At 35.9% G+C, this 22,197-nt stretch overlaps 1 protein-coding gene across 2 annotated transcripts in view; it reads right to left on the bottom strand.

Moving 5' to 3' along the window:
* Nucleotides 1-22,197, bottom strand: part of HMGCLL1 (3-hydroxymethyl-3-methylglutaryl-CoA lyase like 1) — a 185,101-nt gene that overhangs the window by 107,152 nt on the left and 55,752 nt on the right. For both annotated transcript variants that reach the window (XM_029945306.1, XM_029945305.1), the window contains 2 exons: nucleotides 4,243-4,338; nucleotides 2,181-2,329 (listed from right to left, as the gene is read on the bottom strand). In XM_029945306.1, the coding sequence (XP_029801166.1) occupies nucleotides 2,181-2,329; nucleotides 4,243-4,338 (245 nt within the window). The remainder of the gene's footprint in view (nucleotides 1-2,180; nucleotides 2,330-4,242; nucleotides 4,339-22,197) is intronic.

A 22,197-nucleotide genomic window follows, 5' to 3' on the forward strand; every position in this document is an offset into this window, starting at 1 on the left:
AAAAAAAATAAAAAGAATGTAAACACCAAAAAAAAACCTAAAAAAAATTTAATAAAAAAAGTGTTTCAGAAGATCTAGGAATTGTACTCAAAAAAACAAACTCTGTAACTGGAAAACACACTTAGTTATTGTTAACTTCTATAGTGAGTCTACAGTGTACTATGCTGATGACATTGGACTGTGAGTACTTCTGGTCCATCTTGCACTTTGTACCCTTCTTATGAAGTCCTGGCAAAGTTTTTAAGTTATAGCGTGGTTAGAAGTTTATTGGGCTGCCTGGGTGGCTCAGTAGGTTGAGCATCCAACTCTTGATTTCAGCTCAGGTCATGATCCCGAGGTGGTGGGATGGAGCCCTGTGTCAGGCTCTGTGCTGAGTGTGGAGCCTGCTTGGGATATTCTCTCTCCTCTCTCTTCCATCCTCTCTCTCTCCTCCCTCCTCTCTCTCTCTCCTCCCTCTTCTCCCTCCTCTCCCCCTCTCCCCCTCTCCCTCGCACCTTCACACCCTCTCCTCCACTCACACATTCTCTACTAAAAGAAAAAGTTTCCCAAAAAAACTTAAAAATTTCTTTACTGATGGGACAATATTAATTACTCAAAACTCTGTATTCAAGAGAATTTAAGATTTCTATTAGCTTTAATATCTTACCTATTCTATTTTATAAGAGAAAAAGTGATAATAAAATGATATTAAAACAATTTATGTTTACAACCATCTTTTAACATTAAAAAAACTTCCTATTTGAAGTGCAAGCTGCACGTGCACTTTAATTTGTACGGTTATGCTTTTTTTTTTTTTCCAAATTTCCAAGGGGAGTGACTCCTGTAAAACCTACACTCCACATTTAAACACACATTAAATATAGTAGCTTCTTCATTTTTCCCTTTCTTTAAAAGGAAAGAAAGACAGATCAACTTACATACGTTTGAATTTTAGAAACTTACATTTTTTGTGGTTATTCACGTTTTTTTGCCTTAAAAATACACATCCTTTATTTTCTGACTATGGATACACATTTCTTGGTTTTTAAATTTCTCTTGTATGTGCTTTCCATGGTGTGTCTATTTTGCTTACAAAAACAATTTCGTATCTTTAAAAACCTCATGCTGAAAACTATTGCTATAAAGAGAGGAAAAAGAAGCTAACTAATGTAAGAGACCAACAAGACAGCTCCCTGTGCTATAGTCTACTTGTACTTGCTCTCCAAATGACCTTGGTTGAATTCTAAACCTTTTCTAATCTTGTCACTCAAAATTGGATCCACTGGTCTTTCTCACTAGCCACTGAACCTTTACTTGCCACTCTGGATTTTGCTTTCTGCAACTGAAGGAAGTAAACCTTGTCTCGAAATCTAATTACAGCTCTCGGGCTTCTCTTATGAATGCTACACAGTTTAATTGATTAAGATGACAACACTGTCTTATCTCTATAATAGAATATTAGCTAATGTCTTCGAATCAAATTCCTTCTTAAGTAACAATTTATTATGCATTTCACAGAAAAGAGGCCTGAGCATAGAGCCTGTTTGCAGTACCTGCTCCGAGTGCGGCTGCTGGAAGCAGGTAAGAATTAAAGAAGATCTTCTCTCTCTTCCCCTTCCCCATTTACCTTTGCTTTAGGGTCACACAGAGAAAACAGAGAAGCCCACGGTTGAAAGGGAGGTTGAATGGGAGAAAAGATGGGCTGAATTTCCTGGTATAGCTCACAGCTCCATTTTATGTTTTATATGCTCTATTGAAGTTCTACGTAAAATAATTTTTGAAGTTATAGGTCTTAAACATTTTTTTTTAAAGATGTGGAAACCACATCAGGTGATTCCTTTGTAGGTGGTACTAAGAGTTTTCCCAAAGCGATCAACCCACAGTAGGCTGAGATGAAAACAGCTTGGGTTAAGGGTGAATAAGGTGTGTAATAACGTCAGGTTTGCTTGCAACATTACGTTTGCAAGGTCAAGCTTGCCTCTGGTCTTGGCAGCGCTATACGCTTTAAAGCTAGAAAACTCTAAGAATTACTAACCAATATTCATGAGATAGATCACTACACAGTGATGGCCTGATCATATAAGATACAAAAATACCCTACATGTATTATGAGTGTTAAAATAGTATCTATGTAGTTTGTATATGAACTTAAACAATAGGCAGATATTCACTAACTAGGATTTGTGGGATTTCATCAATACCCTCGTGCTGGAATATTCATGTGCCGGGCAGACTTCACAACCTCCTCAAACTTCTCCATGCTTTCTTCAATAGAACAGTTAATATTCTTCTTGCTAAAGGATTCAGAGGCAGCACCAAAAACTGCTATCTCAGTGGCTCCGGCAGCAACCTGAAAAATAGAGTTAAAGACAAAAACAAGTAAATTCAAGCATGTAAATGATCGCCAATAGAAGAAATATTAACTACTCAATCAAAGCATACATATATTCTTTCACATTTGCCTTGGAATTCACAATTAGGGACTTCTCACCGCGCCCTTTCCAAAGTTAAACGTATTGCATGATAACAAAATATTTCCCCAAGCTGCGACACCCCTAAATCTACGAGGTACAGGAAACAGTGATGATGTTCCAGTTGAATTTTATCTTTCCTACATTATGTGTAGGTATCAAACACATTCAACTGTAATTATGGGAAATACTGGCACCCTAAAAACTTTAGTATCTATGGGAAACATTCTTATACCAATCATTAGTGAGTAATAAGTGCTTTCTGTTCTTCTCCTCTTCCTATAACCTAACAGAAAAATGTTTTTCCAATTCATCATCTAGACTTTGCTCCAAGTTTTCTGTCTCTTAATCTACCTTCCATTGTTTAATACCTTGACTACTACGACCATACTCTTCTATGTCTAATGTCTTAATCCTCTTGCCAGAAAAGTAACCTCATATTTTTCCCTCTTACCATCTTCAGTCCTTGCCCCAGGCTTCTCCAGTGACTTGTTTTCAAATATCCAATTTCCTAGTTTTCCAGCTGGATTTTTTTAAGACTTTCTGTAGTGCTGTGCCTAGATTCTCTTTCTGATACCCTATTCATGTATTAAGTAAAAAAAAATCGTTTTACTCCAACATTAAAAAATATAGATTGGCTTCCAGTCCTCCACCAAAAATAAAATTTTAACTCCTAAAATTAAAATTCTATTTGAATACTTACTGTGTGCCAGGATTTTTGTTAGTGTTTTGGTGTGTTCTATCTGTAACCCACAATCTTACCCATTTTACAGATGAGAAAACTGTGGCTCAAAGAGGCTACATAGCTTGCACAAGGTCCCTAAGGTCCTACAGATTTTCAAGTCTCCTAGAGCACAGGCATGCCCGACTGCCAAGTCATGTGTTCCATCACTACCTGCTCTTTCAAGCTATTGCAAGGGTGTGCTCTCAGCTGGCATTCTTTTCAAGGTGGAGACATTCCTTATTTTGTTAGGAGCAAGGACAGCAATATTTATCGATTCTTAAAATGCCTCTTTCTTTAAAATAGAATAAAAAATTATCAAAATAAAAGAAGAATGGTTTTAACAAGATACACAACAGGTAATCTATCAATGAGCATCCACAACCTCAACTTTATGCAAGGTAGTCCCAAATAGAAAAAGGGGAAAAAATATCCATAAGCACCAGAAATAGCTGGTGTAAAACTTTTACAATCAAGCCATGTAAGCACAACACGTCAAGCCTTCTCAAAATTGCCCTGATTCTTCTTGTATATACCATTATCAAAGATTTTTTTTTATTTTTGCATATAAATTCTTAAGTCACACAGGACTGGAACAAGCAAGCCAGAAGAGGAGAATAGGAAAAGTTGCTAGAGGCAAATGTAAGTGACAGTGCTTAGCTTCGCCTAGAGGGAGGGAACAACAGCAACAGAAAGGGGATCCAAAACAGTTGACAAAAGTGATCCACTCCAGTAATACTAATAATACTGTAGTGAGAAATATTTAAGTTAAATTCTGTGTTCTTTAAGCGAGAAACACAAAGTATACTTTCAAAAGCACTTCCAAAATGGATAACTGTATTTTTGAGTTTTGGTTCTTGAATGGTTAAAATGGGAGGGTAATTTATGTGGGATACTTCCATCCATACCAATCCCAAGGGGTTACAGATCACCAGGTATTCATGTGCATATATTAGCATAGCATTTATGCAGGGTAACAAGGGAGCAACATCAGCTACTGTTTTAACTTTGTAAAGGTCCTTAAAACAGTAAAAAGCATACTGATTTAAAAATAATTCACAGCACACTTACAGCATGGTGAAAACCCTGAAGATTAGGAGTAAGGACAGGATATCGAACTCCTGGGTATTTATGAATACCTTTCATCACCTCAGTGTGATCAGCCATCTGAAATATGTAATAGTATATTATTTGGTTAGCATAGATGTTTTAGTAAAAGTCATAGAGCTCTATGCATTATTAACATCAGATTACTCTTTGTTCTCAGAATGCAAACAAATGCATAAAACAAATGCAAACAAATGTATAAAATGCATCTTTCCAAGACTTTACTTTTCCATATTTTTCTATGATCCTATAAAAAAAATCAATGTTATAATATCAAATTTACCAGTTTTCCACAAAGTCTATAGTTAGTCTCCTAGAGCAAATAACTGATGATCAAATCTCATAATAAGCACATAGATTATCATTTACATAACCATGAGCTTTACATATTTCAGAATAATAAATCATGGCATGAACAATTAGTATAAGGAATAATATATAAACAATGAAAAGTATAAAAATGAGCATGGAGAAAGCCATAGAAACAACCAAACCAAAATTGCTATCTTCAATATGGGAAAAGATAAGAAAAGACTTATTTTCTCCTTATAGATCTTGGCTTGTTACAATAAATATTTTCAATTTTAAAATTAAATAAAATTTAATCAACCTACTAATGCTTTTAATAGAACTACACAGTTTTAAATTATTAAATATTATAGTATTAACTCCTATTAGCCCCTTGGTCTTATTCTCAGTTAAATACCAGTGGAATTAAATACTTCCAATGAATATAATTTGGATTAGTTAAATGAGTTTTAAGTACATTTTAAGTTGAAAATTAAATATTTAAGATGCAAAAAAAGTACCTCCCATTGACTGCCATCATGCCTTATAGACATTTGTCTCCAAGTTTCATTCAACCCAAACACATTTACTTCTGTCTAAAACATGGTTCTTGCTTACTTATTTCTTAGGGATCACATCGACAATATGCCACCCAATAATCGCATTCTTTACAAAGACCCCATGGTTACCTACAATGCATAAAAGCCAAATCTCTCATTTCATGCTGAGCCTATTTGACTTTAAACCAGATGTTTATTAAGCACCTACTGTGTCCAAAACCCTATGCTAGGCCTTGTGGTAAATATAAATACAGAAAAATAAGGTCCTTGCAGTAAATAATTCGCTGTATAGTTGGGGAGATAACACAGACGCACACAGAAACTTAACTATTCAAAGGAATATACTGGTTGTAAACCACAGCACAGGTTATAAGTGCTCCGAATGGGGAAACGTTGGTAGGGCTTTTAATCGTCTAGGAAAGTTATAAGAGGTATGGAATACAAAGTGCAGAACATGACTAAAGCATATTAAAATTTAAAAAGATATGGCCACAGCCATATTTCTAATCCCACATGCTCTTCCAGAAGTTCAACAATCCCTATCAAGAGGTGAATTATATCTACTTCCTAGTTGAGCCTGGACAGACTTGTGATTACTCTGAGAAATAGAATATATCAGCAATAGTAATATGTGACTTCAGAGCCCAGGTTATAGAGAAGTATACAGCTTCCATATGGCTTTCTCTTTGGGGGAGGCCACTGTGGGGAAATCAGCTAACACACTGTGAAAAAGAATAGCTTATGCAGAGAGGCCATGTGTGGCAGCCAATGTGGTGAAAACCACGTAGAAAGAAACTGAGGCCGTGAGAAAACAACCAGCATCACTCCCTAAACTTGTGATTGAAGGAGCATTCAGAGGACCTAAGACTCCAGCATTCAAGCCACTCAGATGAAGCCCCAGACATTGTGGACCAGACAAGTTGTCCCCCTGTGCCCACCCTCAGATTTCACGAGCAAAGCAAACGTTTATCAACACCACTAATTCCTCAGGTAATTCATTGCATAGCCATAGAAGCTGAAACACAGAATAACCAATAGGATTGCAAAAGAAGGAGGGATAGTGCAGCAGTAGGAATACACAATCTGGCTAGAGAAGATTATGGGTAAATAATGCAGGAAGCAATTGTAAATGAAGATAGGGGACTATACAGTGATGAGTCCTTGAGTCAGGTTCGGATTATTCTAAGAATACAGCATTTATCATGAAGGCAACAGAAAACCATTGGGAGTGTGTGTTGAATTAGCCAAACATTGGGATAAATGCAGTATTTTGGAAAGGTACATCTGGGAGAGATGCAAAGGGGAGTCTGGGAAAGAAGTGAGGCAATTGTCAGGCAATTGTGAGAATGCAGCATGCTACAAGTTCCAGAGAAACAGTACTGGGAATAGAAGTCCCAGGAAAAGTTAACAGGACACAGTGGGCTACGAGTGTAAGGAAGAGGACTTTACCAGAAAATGTAATCCTCGTTATTTTCTAGCCTTCTTTTTAAATTACTTATTATTTGTGTATATTCCAACACAGTCCTTCCCTAAATATCTATGAATTTAGCCTTTATGTCTGATGCTACAGTGTGAACTCTGTGTCTGTCTCTCTCTCACATACATACACACATAAGTGTACATGCAAATATATACACACAAATTATAATAAAAAATTTAGAGTACTAATTTCAAGCCAAGAAAAGCAAAAAGTTACTACTAGTTTTAGGGAACTATAATGAAATCTGAAAGGACATTCTTACTGGAGAGTAGTATTAACCCATACTACTACTACTTATGTCTAACTAGTATGTTTAATGTTTCACTAGTAACATTTATATTATATTACAGAAATGAATAAAGCGATTCTCTAACCAATATACAGATTTGGTTAATGTATGCATCATAAAATATCATAAAGAGTACAAAACAAATTTTAATCTTTAAGGAAATATAGGCCATATTGACCTGTATGCCATTATTTCATTCTATATGGAAATTAACAAAAATATTGAATCATGAGGAAAGAAACAATGATTTAATAGATGTTTCAATCAGTAAAACTAGAAAACAGAAATGATAGTATCCAAATTCTGATGTTATGAAAGTTATGCTTTGATCATCATTGAAGATACGTTAGTAAAATTTTAATACATGAATTTGAATTCAATAAATCAGCACTTTTTTCTTTTTTAAAATAGCCACAGTATAAGGAAGTCATTCAAGAAGTAATAGCATTCTACCTAAATTTGGTCAATAAAGACAGTTATGTAAAGAGCTTTAGAAAATTGTTAGGTTGTAATTTTATTGCAATGAAAAAAATAGAACAGGGTCAGTTAAAGTATATACCTTCAGGTAATGGTATAAAATTCTTGCTCTTCTTTTTAATTCTTAGGAAGTTTATGCTATACTTCAATTTTGATGTTATTTTAATGTCTCAAGTTTAACTGTTATTCAGACAATAATGGAACGATTCCTTTACAGCATCATTTTGACATTTTAATGAAACCTTTCTATATCTGGATTGATTTAACGTATTTTAAAGATTTTGCTGTGACTTTTCATTTAAGATAATAAAAATCCCCATAATTTGGTTGATAACATGCTTGCGGTCACCTGGCCACAGTCTGGAAATGGCAGTACCTAGGTCTAGCTGGCCAACAAAAGAGGCTATACCTGGGTTAATCAATTTCTTAGGCATCCACATTTATATATGAATTAAAACAATTTTTGTGCAACACACTGCAAGGGTATTATAGATATGAAAAAGCTCATAAAGATTAGAGTGTAATAAGCATATTACACTGGTGAGTTCTATCAAACATTTAAAGAAGTCTTAATGCCAATCCTTCTTCAAACTCTTCCAAAAAATTCAAGAGAAGGGAATACTTCCAAACTCATTTTATAAGACCACGCATTAGGAGCTGGTCTTTTCAGACCTTGATAAAACCAGACAAGATGCTACAAGAAAACTACAGGCCAAAATTCCTTCACAGAATACTAGCAAACCAAATTCCACAGAACATGTAAAGGATTATACACCATGCCCAAGTGGGATTATCCCTGGGATGCTAGAAAGATTCAACATGCAAAAAGAAATTAATGTAATACTCTACAATGACAGAATTAAGAATGATGCCAATATTTTGTATGTCAAAATTTTACCAAAATCCTTCATTTAAAAGCACATGACAAAATTCAACACTATTTTATGATAAAACACTCACAAATAAAACTTTAGTCACAGAAAAAAATTACCTTAGCATAATAAGGACTATATATGAAGCCCACAGCTATCATCATATTCAACAGTGAAAAACTCTTCCTCTGAATCAGTAATAAAACAGTATGTCCACTCTTTCCAATTCCATTCCATATAGAATTACAAGTCCTAGCCAAAGCAATTAGGCAAGAAACAGAAATAAAGGCATGCATCTGTTCACAGATGACATGATCTTAAATGTAGAAAACTCCAAGTTCCACATAAACAAAAACCTCTTAGAGTACAAAATTCAGGGGCGCCTGGGTGGCTCAGTCGGTTAAGCATCCAGCTTCGGCTCAGGTCAGATCTCACGGTTCAAGGGTTCGAGCCCCGCATCAGGCTCTGTGCTCACAGCCAGCTCGGAGCCTGGAGCCTGTTTCGGATTCTGTGTCTCCCTCTCTCTCTGACCCTCCCCTGCTCCAGCTGTCTCTCTCTGTCTCTCAAAAAAAAAAAAAAAAAGCAATAGAGTACAAAATTCAGTAAAATTATAGGTTCAAAATCAACATACAAAAATCAGTTGCATTTCTGTACAGTAACAACAAACAAGCCAAAAAGGAAATTTAAAAAACAGTATCATTTAGAATAGCATCAAAAAGAATAAAATACTCAGGAACAAAGTTAACCAAGGAGGTTGAAGAACTGTACACTGAAAATAAAAACTTTGATGAAAAAAATTAAAGAAGTTAGAAAAAAAAAACAGAAAAATACCCCAAATGTCCTAACATTTCTATGGAAATATGAAGAAACCCAAATAACCAAATTAATCTTGAGAAAGAAGAATAAAGCTGGATATATCACACTTCATGATTTCAAAATATACGTCAAAGCTATAATAATTAAAACAGCATGAAAGACAGATATATAAACTAATGGAAAAGAATACTAGCCAAGAAATAAACTGATATATAAACATTCAATTGACCTTTGATAAGGATGCCAAAACTACAAAATTGAGAAAGGGCCATCTCTACAACAAATGGTGCTACAAAAACAATATAACACATCAAAGAATAAAATTGGATCCTGATTTCACACCATACACCAAAATGAACCCAGAATGAACTGAAATGTAAGATCTGGAACTGTAAAAGTCCTACGGGGGAAAAGAAAAACAGCTCATAGCACTGATCTTGGCAATGACTAATTGTATATGACACCAAAAGGACAGCCAACAAACAGCAAAAACAGACAAGAGGGACTATGACAAACTAAAAAGTTTCCGCACAGTTGAGAAAACAGTTAACAGCAGTGAACAGGGGATCACAAGTCAGTGAGAGTGCAAAGTTCCTGTTCCTGTTCCAGAGGCTAGGGAGCTGGGTGAAGCCATTTTCACTTCTCCCATGCACACTCTTTTCATGCAGGCACAGTTACCCACCCCAATAAGCTAAGCAACGCCACCTAGTAGAAATCAAAGCCATTACACCAAGCCTATCCCAACTACACCCTCCAAGCACATCCTACAGAAGACCAGCACAAGTCACTCCACCTGCTTAGTGTAGACACTGTAGAGTGCGTCACAGTTTCAGTTCTAGGAAAAAAGGGATGTAACTCCATTCAGGTTTCACTCTGCTTGCTTACTTTTGTTTTTGATTCAGTTTTTGCTTAAATTGTTTTTCTTTTTTTCATTCTTTCTCTTAGGTACAAAGAGAATTTTTTATTTTTTAAAATTTTATTCTATTTTGCATTATTCTATTTTTATTCTATCATTTTTAAATATTTTTAATTTTTTCTTATCTTTTTTCTTTGTTTTCTTTTCCTTTTTACTCGATTCTATAAAGCTTCTTTCAACAAGCAGACCAAAACACAACAGGAATCTAGCTTCATTTATTTGATTTTTTGTGTTGTTTTAAATTTTTTAATCTTATTCATTTTTTTCTTCCTCCAAAAGGACAAAATGGAGGAATTCACTGCAAAAGAAAGAAAAGGAAGAAATTAAGCCAGGGACTTAATCAAAACAGATATAAGTAAGATGTCTGAACTAGAATTTAGAACCATGATAGTAATAATAGCTGGGTTTGAAAAAGCTTAGAAGAGAGCAGAGAACCACTTTCTGTGGAGATAAAAGGAATAAATCAAGTCAGACTGAAATTAAAAATGCTGTAACTGAGATGCCATTATGGCAAGGATAGATGAAGCAGAGCAATGAATCATCAATACAGAAGATAAAATTATGAAAATAATGAAGCACAAAAAAAGAGGTAAACAAAGGCAAAAAATTATGATACAAGACTTAGAGAACTCAGTGACTAATTAAAAAGGAATAATATTTCAATCATAGGAGTTTCAGAAAATGAAGAGAGAAAAACAGGCAGAAGGTTTATATGAGCAAATTTTAGTGGAAAACTATCCCAATCTGGGGAAGGACACAAACATCAAAATCCAAGAAGCACAGAGAACTCCTTGTAGATTCAACAAAAACCAACCATCACCAAAACATATCATAGTCAAGTTCACAAAATCACAGACAAGGAAAGAATTATGAAACCAGCAAGAGGGGGAGGGAAAGGCCTTAACCTGTAAGGGAAGACAGATCAAGTTCACAGCAGACCGATCCACAGAAAATTGGCAGGCCAGAAAGAAGTGGTAGGATATATTCAATGTGCTGAATCAGAAAAATATGCAGCCAAGAATTCTTTATCTAGCAGGCTGCCATTCAAAACAGAAGGAGAGGTAAAGAGTTTCCCAGACCAACAAAAATAAAGGAGTTCATGACCACTAAACTAGCCCTGGAAGAAATTTTAAGGGTGATTTTTTCAATGGATAAAGGACAATAAAAAACAAATAAGACCAAAAGCAACAAAGCCTAGAAAGTACCAGAGACCATTTCCAGAAACACCAACTCAACAGGCCAAACAATGGCACTTAATTTGTATCTTTCAGTATTCACTCTAAATGTAAACAGACTAAACATTTTAATTAAAAGACATAGGGCATTCGAATGGATAAGAAAACAAGACACAGCTATATACTGTTTATGCACTTTCAGATTGGAAGTAGGGGGATGGGAACCATCTATCACTGTAATAGTCACCAAAAGAAAGTTGGAGTAGCGATACATTTATTAGACAAACTAGATGTTAAAACAAAGACTGTAATAAGACATGAAAAAGAACATTATAACATAATTAAGCGGTCTATCCATCAAGATGTAACAATTGTAAATATTTATTCCCTCAACATGAAAGAACCCAAATATATAAATCCATTAATCACAAACATAAAGAAACTGGTTGCTAATAATACTATAGTAGGGGACTTCAACAATGGACATACTATCTAAGCAGAAATTGAACAAGGAAAAAAGGTTTTAATGATACACTGGACCAGAGGGACTAAGCTGATATATTTAGAACATTTCATCCTAAAGCAGAATACATTTTTTTATGTGTACATGGAGCATTCTCCAGAATAGATTGTATACTTGGTCCCAAATCAGTGCTAAACAAATACAAAAAGATTGAGATCATACCATGCATATATTCAGACCACACTGCTATGAAACTTTAAATCAACAACAAGAAAAACTTTGCAAAGAGCATGAATACCTGGAGATTAAAGAACATCCTAAAGATTGAGTGGGTTTACCAAAAACTTAACAGAAAATTAAAAAGTGCATGGAAAATGGTAACACAACAGCCCAAAACTTCTAGGATACAGCAAAGGCAGTCATAAGAGGGAAGTATGTAGTAATCCAGACCTTCCGATAGTAGGAAGAAAGGTCTCAGATACACAACCTAGCCATCTACCTTAAAGAGCTGGAAAAAGAACGGCACAACAAATAATGCCCAAAACTAGCAAAAGAAGGAAATAGTAAACATTAGAGAAGAAATCAATGGTATAACACTAACACACACACACACACACACACACACACACACACACAGAGTACTGCCCTTCACACACACATAAACTGGGTCAACAAAAACCAGGAGCTGGTTCTTTGAAAGAATTAACTAAAATCAATAAACCCCTCACCAGATTTATCATAAAAGAAAAAGGAAAGAACTCAAATAAATAAAATCACAAATTAAAAAGGAGAGATCACAACAAACATGGCAGAAATACTACCACTACTACTAATATTAATAATAAGAATAATAAAAGAATATTATGAGCAATTATATATCAACAAATTGGGCAATCTGGAAGAAATGGGAAAATTTCTAAAAACATATAAACTACCAAAATTGAAACAGGAAGAAATAGAAAATTTGAACAGACTCATAACCAGCAAAGAAATTGAATCAGTAATCAAAAATCTCTCAACAAATAGGAGTCCAGGATTTTCCAGGGGAATTCTACTAAACATTTAAAGAAGAATTAACACCTATTCTTTTGAAACTGGTCCAAAAATAGAAATGGAAGGAAAACTTCCAAACTCATTCTATAAGGCAGTAGTACCTGGATTCCAAAACCAGACAAAGACCCCATTTAAAAGGAGAATTAAAGACCAGTTTTCCTGATGAACATGAATGCAAAAAATTCTCAACAGTATAGTAGCAAACCAGATCCAACAATACACTAAAAGAACTATTCACCACAATCAAGTGGAATTTATTCCTGAGATGCACAGCTGGTTCAATATCCACAAATCAATGTGATACATCACATTAATAAAATAAAAAATAAGAACCACATGATCTTCTCAATAGAAGCAGAAAAGGCATTTGATAAAATACACCATCCTTTCTTGATAAGAACCCTCAAGAAAGTAGGGATAGAAGGAATATACCTCAAAATCATAAAGGCCATTTATGAAAGACCCACTGGTAATAATATCCTTAATAGGGAAAAACTAAGAACTTTCCCCCTAAGGTCAGGAACACGACAGGGATGTCCACTGTCTCCAAAAGTCATCCTACATAATATTGGAAGTCCTAGCCTCAGCCATCAGACAACACACACACACACACACACACACACACACACACACACACACACGGCATCCAAACCAGCAAGGAGGAAATTAAACTTTCACTCTTTGCAGATGACATGATACTCTATGTAGAAAACCCAAAAGACTCCACTGAAAGACTCTTAGAATTGATCCATGAATTCAGCAAAGTTGCAGGATACAAAATAAATGAAAAGGAATCAGTTGCATTTCTATACACCAATAATGAAGCAAAAGAAAGAAAAATCAAGGAATTGATCCCATTTACAATTGCACCAAAAATCATAAGATATCTAGGAATAATAAACCTAACCAAGGGGGTGAAAAATCTATACACTGAAAACTATAGATAGCTTATCAAAGAAATTGAAGAACACAAAAGAAATGGAAAAACATTCCATGCTCATGGATTCTAAAAATATTGTTAAAATGTCTATACGGCCCAAATCAATCTACATATTCAGTGTAATCCATATCAAAATAACACTAGCATTTTTCAGAGTGCTTGAACAAACAATTCCAAAATTTGTATGGAACCATCAAAGACCTCAAATAGTACAAGTAATGTTGAAAAAAAACACACCAAAGCTGGAGGTATCACAATTCTGCACTTCAAGCTATATTACAAACCTATGATCATTATGACAGTATGGTAAAAACAGACACACAGATCAATGGAACAGAATAGAGAAATGGACCCACAAATTTATGGCCAACTGATCTTCAACAAAGCAGGAAAAAAAAAATCTAATGGAAAAAAAGACAGTCTCTTCAGCAAATGGTGTTGGGAAAACTGGACAGCAATATGCAGAAGAACGAACCTGGACCACTTTCATATACCATAAAGAAAAATAAACTCAAAAAGTCATGAAAGACATAAATGCAAAACAGGAAGCCGAAGCCATCAAAATGCTGGAGTAGAAAACTGGTAACAACCTCTTTGACCTCTGCTGCAGCAAGTTCTTACTTGATGTAGCTCCAAAGGCAAGGGATACAAAAGCAAAAATGAACTACTGGGGACTTGTCAGGATAAAAAGCTTCTACACAGCAAAGCAAACAATCAACAAAACTAATAGGCAACCTATAAAATAGGAGAAGGTATTTGCAAGTGACTTATCAGATTAAGGGTTAATATCCAAAATCTATAACGAACTTATCAAACTCAACACCCAAAAAAATATTCCAGTGAAGAAATAGGCAAAAGACATGAAGAAACACTTTTCCAAAGAAGACATCCAGGAGCGCCTGGGTGGCTCAGTCGGTTAAGCGTCCGGCTTCGGCTCAGGTCATGATCTCACAGTTTGTGGGTTCGTGCCTAGCTCAGGCTCCATGCTGACAGCTGGCTCAGAGCCTGGAGCCTGCTTCAGATTCTGTATGTCCCTCTCTCTCTCTGACCCTCCCCTGCTTGCACTGTCTCTGTCTCTCAAACATAAATTAAAAAAAAATAAAAAGAAGAAGACATCCAGATGGCTAACAGACATGTGTGTGTATAACATTGCTCTCATCATTTTGTATAATTTGTTGTTTTATGTGTCTTTCTCCCTGACTAAATTAGCTCCTTGAAAAGGAGCACTTAATAAATGGTTGTTGAGGGGCACGTGGGTGCTTCAATTTCTTAAGCATTCAGCTGTTGCTTTCAGCTCAGGTCATGATGTTAAGGATCATAGACTCGAGCCTCATATTGGGCTCCACACTGAGCATGGAGCCTGCTTAAAATTCTCTTTCTCTCTCTCCCTCCCCCCCTCTCTCTCTCTCTCTCTCTCTCTCTCTCTCTCTCTCTCTCTCTCTCTCCCCCCCTCCCTCCCCCTTCCCTCCCTCTTCCTCTCTTCCCTCTCTCCTTCTACCCCTTTTCCCCACTAGTGCTAATACAAAATAAAAAATCGTTGATGAAGTGAACTGAAATTTCTTCCTTGCCCTTTATTCTATTTTGAATTCAACCCATATTCTTTCCCTCTACTAAGTCTTCTAAGATTTTACTTTTAGCAAGGAGACAGACATTCACTTTATGGTCTCTATGTTACGTCTGTATGTGTTGAATTCTTTATGTGCAATTCTCTCTAGACATTTTTAACAACCCAATGAGAGGGCCACACTTTGTAGAAGATGACTAGAGATACTAAGAATGAGGGAGATTACCCATCCTAGTGACTGGGACAGCCGAGATGGGGCCCAAGTCAACCTGCTGTGAAGCACATTCTCTTTGATAAATATTTCCCCTATAGCATCTACTATCTTAGTCATTGCTAAAGACCTTGTGTATCACAATGTCAACGGAGTAGTAGCTCCTAGAAAGACCCCATCCTAAGCTAACAATTTAATGGGGAATCATGGTTTAATATCCTAAACCAGTGTCTCCCAAACTAGATTCACCATCAGAACTATTTGGTGTACTTTAAAATACATAGATTTCTTGGACCCATCTGTATGGATTCTGATTCTGTTATGCTGCAGGACCCAGGAATCTATAGTTTCAAAACTTCCCAGGAGATGCTAGACATCAACAAGACAGAATCACAGTGGATTTAGTCACAAAGACTATTGCTGGCTTCTTCTCAAAGGAAGACAAATCAGTGCATTTGAGAACCCTACCTCTGCTTCAATAAAGAACATTAATTTTATTTTTATTCAGAGGCAAATTCAGGATATGTGGACCTAAAATGACTGCAATATGAGAGGGAGCTTCTTTAAGAAAAACAACACAAAAATATATAACTTTTGTAAATTTCACTGAATTATATGGCCACTTGAGTACATTGCTGGCACCCTCCCAGGGCCTTGGAAGGCAGCTATACACATATTTTAAGGTAATTTTCCTGTCTATGGCACATATTGTAGTTCTAAAAAAAATGTTTTATCCAGGTTGAAAAAAACCCCATGGATTAAAAAGTAAATAAAAGTTTGGAAATTGCCAACCTTGGTGGAATTTCTTACTTTGCTCTTCGCAGTATTAAGATAGTTAAGGATTTTCCTGAAATACGTATTCATGGTGTCTATAGTATTCCTTTTCCTTACCACTCCAAAATAAAACTATCAAGAAAATAGTGAGATCAGTTTGGAATGTCTTATTCTTGATATATCCATAATATTTCCAAGCCTATCTATGTTTATAAATTCTCTGCTTAATAAACCATTTTAAAGTTTGTCAGGAAATAGATTTAAACTCATGGACTTATAACCCTCATTTTCCCATGCTTGCTAACATAGTTTACCACATAATTTCTAAAAATATTTTTGTAGGATTCTTTTTGTTTGCCCCACCACCACTGCCATCACCCAGGACAACATTCATTTAAGTTCAAAACAAGAAGGATATGTCAGAAGGCATTTGCCTACCATCTCCACTTGCCAGATGAGACATAACTGATGGTATTACTTTCTATATGCAGGAGTACGGCAGGAAAGCCAGATACAGAATGTGCAATTTCTTCAACACATGCCATCGATTACTATAAAAATGTAAATAATGTGGTTTCAGACAGTATAACTCAAAATTCAATTTGAGCAGTAACTCCTCTTAAAGGTAATACATTCGTAAATTCAGTAATGAGAAAAAATGAGACTAGAGCTCTTCCTGACAATGCTGGGTGAAAATGCTCTAACCAGCTATGAACAGCATTGTAGCCTGGGTCCTATAACCCTGTCTCATTCACACTCTTTGCACAAAACCCCATATATCTTAGCTTCAGTAGCACAGAGGAAATCTTGGTCTGCTTGAAGAACTAAGACAGTTTTAATAAATCACACTCTTATAATAATAAACACAGGAAATCTCTGGAAAATTGAACATCTAGGGTTTTTCTTTCCTACCCAGTACCCTGTTTTGGCTGCAATACTAAAATAGTCTGACACCACATTTAAAAAACTTCTTAAGTCCAGAAGCCTTAAAACTAATTTGGTCTGGTGTATAATTTCCTGTATTTCTTTGTTTGGCATTGCCTCTGTGTTCTAAGGACTTTTGAACTGCCTTGTATTGGATGGAACACACATGCTTCTCAAGAGTGACCAATCAAGTAACATAGGACCCCTACTCCTTTACTATAAATGCAGGCAAAACATTCTAATCATAATCCACTAATGTCTATAAATATCAATTTTTAAATTATAAAATAAACCCAATTTACCCAATGGATTTGTGGGTTTTAGACTGGAAAACCAATGTTTCAGACAGAGAAACCAGTCATTTTATTCAATCACATTTCCCATTTCCTAAGATAAACATAACAAATACACATTAGTTATTCTTTGTTCAGGTCAATGCCTTTTTGACCGCCCTCCTGGTCTTCCCACGTCAAAACAATCATGCTCCCCAAATCACTCAGAAGTAGGGGCAAGAAGTCTCAAAGCTCCCAGTATATAATTTTCTTTCCATTCAACTGCGTTACCTCTCATATATCATGCCTCTGTGTTTGTTAATAACACTGTCAACATTGTTATCTCTTTTACACTTTTTTTGTTACACTTTTAAGAACTGTATCTAATTGTACTTATTCTATACAGACAAATAGAGCTTCCCTTCTCTACTTACACTTTCTAGAAGGCATCTCTGTCCACAGTGGATAGTCATGCTGATGAAAAGAGGGTAAGCAGGAATTGTTTGAGAGAGACAACCTCACTGGCAGTACCCGCTGCAGCAAAAAGGGTCTTACTACTCTGACGAGCAATGACATCAATGTGAAAGTTGTATGATCATATACAATGATTTGGCCATCACATGGGTCCGATCTATCCTTTACAAAGTTAGACAAGAGTGACCAATGGCAAACTGCTTAATGTGTTCTGGTTACCAAGTTCCACTTTATGATAACTAATTTACAGGCATTCACTTGATTTTAAGACCTCTTGAAGTTTTGATTGTTTTTAGTAATTTCATTCTCAGTAACTCTACAATTGTTTTATACCAATATCATGGTTATTGTTAGCAAATATGCACTATTCAATTTTTAAGTTCAACAAAGCAGTCAATGCAGTTTTTAATAAACACAATAAAAGTAATGAATAAGACAATGAACAACTGAAAAATATCCAAAGCATAAAGGGATTAAAAAAATACTTTGCCAGGGGAGCCTGAGTGGGTCCGTCAGTTAAGCATCCAACTCTTGATTTTGTTTCAGGTCATGATCTTGCAGCTCATGGGTTCAAGTCCCACATCAGGCTTTGTGTTGATGGTGCAGAGCCTTCTTGGGATCCTCTCTCCCCCCCTCCCCTACTTACTTACTACTTTCTTTCTCTCTTTCTCTCTCTCTCTCTCTCTTCCTCTCTCTCTTCCTCTCTCTCTCTCAGGATGAATAAATAAATACCTTAAAAAACACTTTGCCAACTCCTATTATAAATGATTTAAGAGTCAGGTCTCAATTTCTAGCATTCCATTAGAAAATGTACAAATTATTATATCTAAACAGGAATATAATAATGTGACTAAAAGCTCAGGAAACCTGCAACCTGAAGGCTTGAGGAAAAATAACTATTTGGGAGTTACTAAGAAATACATTTCTTACAACACATTGTAAGCTGAATTCAATACAAAATTCATTGGTCTTAACTAAGAATAGTGTTATAATTTATATATATAATTAATGGGGCTCATATCCCAGCCGTACATAATGGTAGGGAGTAAGCTGTATTGGTGTTCTCAAGTTATTGGGATAAAACAGCTTTAACATGTCAGTATTTCAAAAATTACTTGATTCTGGAGTTAAGCAGACAAACATGAATACCTAGAACAATTAAAACTAGAACCTATGAACCTTTCCAATTACAAGTTGGAAGTTGTCCAAGATCTTAATAAAATGAACAGCATTCTTCAATGTTCTATATATTAATAATGAACAAATACCCAAAATTCATAGATGTTGTAAAACAGTCCTCCTAAATTATAGTAACAATCAGTCTCTAGTTTTATAAATTGAATATTTAGCATAGGTGAATTTGGGCAAAATATTTAAAGTATAATGAAATTCATTATAATATATGCTTTCTATTGACAGGTATACTGTATGTGAAAATTAAATTTATAGTCCTTTAATTTTATCAAATGTGGAAGAAGTTAAAGACTAGCATACATATCTAAATGTCTATGATTTCAACTATAAAACTTATTGCTTAATGTAATTTTTGGAATGTAATGTTAACTTCAGCATTCATAGTTACCTAATTTTGTTTACTGTGTATTTATTTCTGCTAAAAAAAACTTCCAAAAATTTTAACCAGGTATTTTTTTTTCTATTTTTAAATTTGTTTTAAGATTATTTATTTTGAGAGGAGAGAGAGTACATGTGCTTGGGGAATGGGCAGAGAGAAGGAGGAATCCACAATGGCAGTTGAGAGCCTGTGGGCTTGAACATACAAACTGTGAGATCATGACCTAAGCTGAAACCAAGAGTTGGACGCTCCAACAACTGAACCACCCAGGTACCCCACCAGGCATTCTAGATCTGTGTGTGTGTGTGTGTGTGTGTGTGTGTACATAATTCCTCATAAACATATTAACAAACTAGGTCTTTTATATCAATCTCCTTAAAAATTCTGGGTATAATACTTTTTTCTTTTTCCTCCAACCCATGGCCTCTCCTCCTGTGGCCTCCTCTTTCACCTCGGTGCATGTTTAGAAATTGGGATGCAGGAAAAAGCTTCCCTTTAGGGGAAGAGATAGTTTTGAAGGCAAAGCCTAGGACTCTGTTTCACCAGCTTCTATTTCATTTGTCTCTCTCCTTCATTTTTATGCTGTCTAGGCAAAGCCTTCTCTTTCACATGCTGACCTGAATTCCATTTGAGGCACACAATTTTATAAACGGGTTGGGTAGGAGTGAGGTAAATACTAGCAGCCCTGATAATGTTAAAACATCTATTTTTTTTTTAAATTTAGGAGTTTCGGAATGCAGAACCTGTTTTGTTTTCAATCAACTATATTTATTCTTTAATTATTAGTAAGAACAAGCCTGGGGCTATATTACTGTCTCATTTTTAAAAACCTAAGTGTCAAAGATTACAAAAACGGGGCCAATGATATTTCTCCTCCCACTCCTCTAGTACTCTAGAAGGTCACTCTCCAATAAAGAGGTGACATCTTTTGTGGTATATATATATATATATATATATATATACAATGGAGTACTATATGGCAATGAGAAAGAATGACATATCGCCATTTGTAGGAAAGTGGATGGACCTCGAGGGTGTCATGCTAAGCGAAATAAGTCAGGCAGAGGAGGATAGATACCATATGTTTGCATTCATAGATCTAACAGGAGAGACCTGGCAGGGGACCATGGGGAGAGGAAGGGGGAAAGAGAGCGGGGGAGAGTGAGGGACACAGATCAAGGGAGACTACTGAATACTGAAGACGAACCATGGACTGAAAGGGGAGGGGGAGGGAGGGAAGGGGCTGATGGTCATGGAGGGGGCACTTGTGGGGAGAAGCACTGGGTGTTATATGGAAACCAATTTGACAATAAACTATTATAAAAAAATAAAATAAAACACTAAAAAAAAAAAAGAGGTGACATCTTTGAAAATGGATGGCTTTGTATTCCTCAACTAATTATTAATGGAAAAGTAATGCCATAACATTTATAAGACTTGGTTATAAAAGGCACACCATTTTTGCCTCCCCCTTGGAACACTAACTATTGCAACTTTAAGCCACCATTCTGGATGGCTTAGGCTGACATCCTGTGAGGAAATTCAAACTAGCACATAGAGGGACCACATAGACCACATAGAGACCACATAGAGAGTGTCTGAGAACACATAGAGAAAGAAGTGTCCAGCCAGACCCCAGCTGTCCCAGGGGCCAATCTGTGCTATTTCAGTGGGACCACCATCTCTACAAAACCTCTAGCCAGAGCTGCCCCACTGAGCCATGTAAAAATTCTTGATCCATAGAAACCATAAGCAAAAACAAAGGTTGTTAATATTTCCGGAGACTAAATTTGAGGATTATTTGTCATGCAGATAATCAAAAGGACCAGAATTAATTTTACTAGCTTTCAGGGAATGTGGCAATTGCAGATATGTGGATATGTGAATACACATGTGCACACACATGTGAACACACATATGGAATATTTGCCAAATGTTACAGTCAGTGGAAAATCAGTGGACTTATTGAAACAATCTAAAAGAGGTTGTGGTTTGTGTCATTAAGTGCTGGGGAAAAAATGAGCTAGAAAATCTGATGTGCTTTTTTTTTTATTTCCTTGAAGAGCTAGTATACTTGATCTATATGGATATAGCCTTCAAAGTACAATTTTATTCCCGTTTCCTTTTTTCTTCCAAATTTTTGTTGGAATTCTAGTTAGTTAACATACAATGCAATATTGGTTTCAGGCAGAGAATTCAGTGATTGATCATTTACTTACAACATCCAGTGCTCATCCAAACAAGGGCTCTCCCTAATACCCATCACCCATCTAGCCACAGGCAGAAGAATGAAACTGGACCAATTCCATACACCAAAAATAAATTCAAAATGTATGAAATACCTAAATGTGAAACAGGAAACTATCAAAACCTTAGAGGAGAACATAGGCAGCAACCTCTTTGACCCTGGCTGTAGCAATTTCTTACTAGACACATCACCAGAGACAAGGGAAACAAAAGCAAAAGTGGACTATTGGGGCTTCATCAAAATGAAAAGCTTCTGCACTGCAAAGGAAACAATCAAAACGACTAAAAGGCACCCATTGACTTTTGTGTTAATTTTTAGAGAGAACGAGCACAAGTTGGGGAGGGGGGCAGAAGAAAAAGAGAAAATTTTAAGGAAGTTCCATACTGAGTATGGAGCCCAACATGGAGCTAGATCCCACAGCCCTGAGATCATAACCTGAACCAAAATCAAGAGCCAGATACTCAGCTGCCTGAGGCACCCAGTCACCCCCTCCCCCTTTTTTAATGTTTGTTTACTTATTTGAGAGAAAGAGAAATAGAGAAGCAGAAAG

The sequence above is a fragment of the Suricata suricatta genome, chromosome 7 (assembly GCF_006229205.1).
Source record: "Suricata suricatta isolate VVHF042 chromosome 7, meerkat_22Aug2017_6uvM2_HiC, whole genome shotgun sequence".
In the NCBI taxonomy this organism is placed as follows: Eukaryota; Metazoa; Chordata; class Mammalia; order Carnivora; family Herpestidae; genus Suricata; species Suricata suricatta.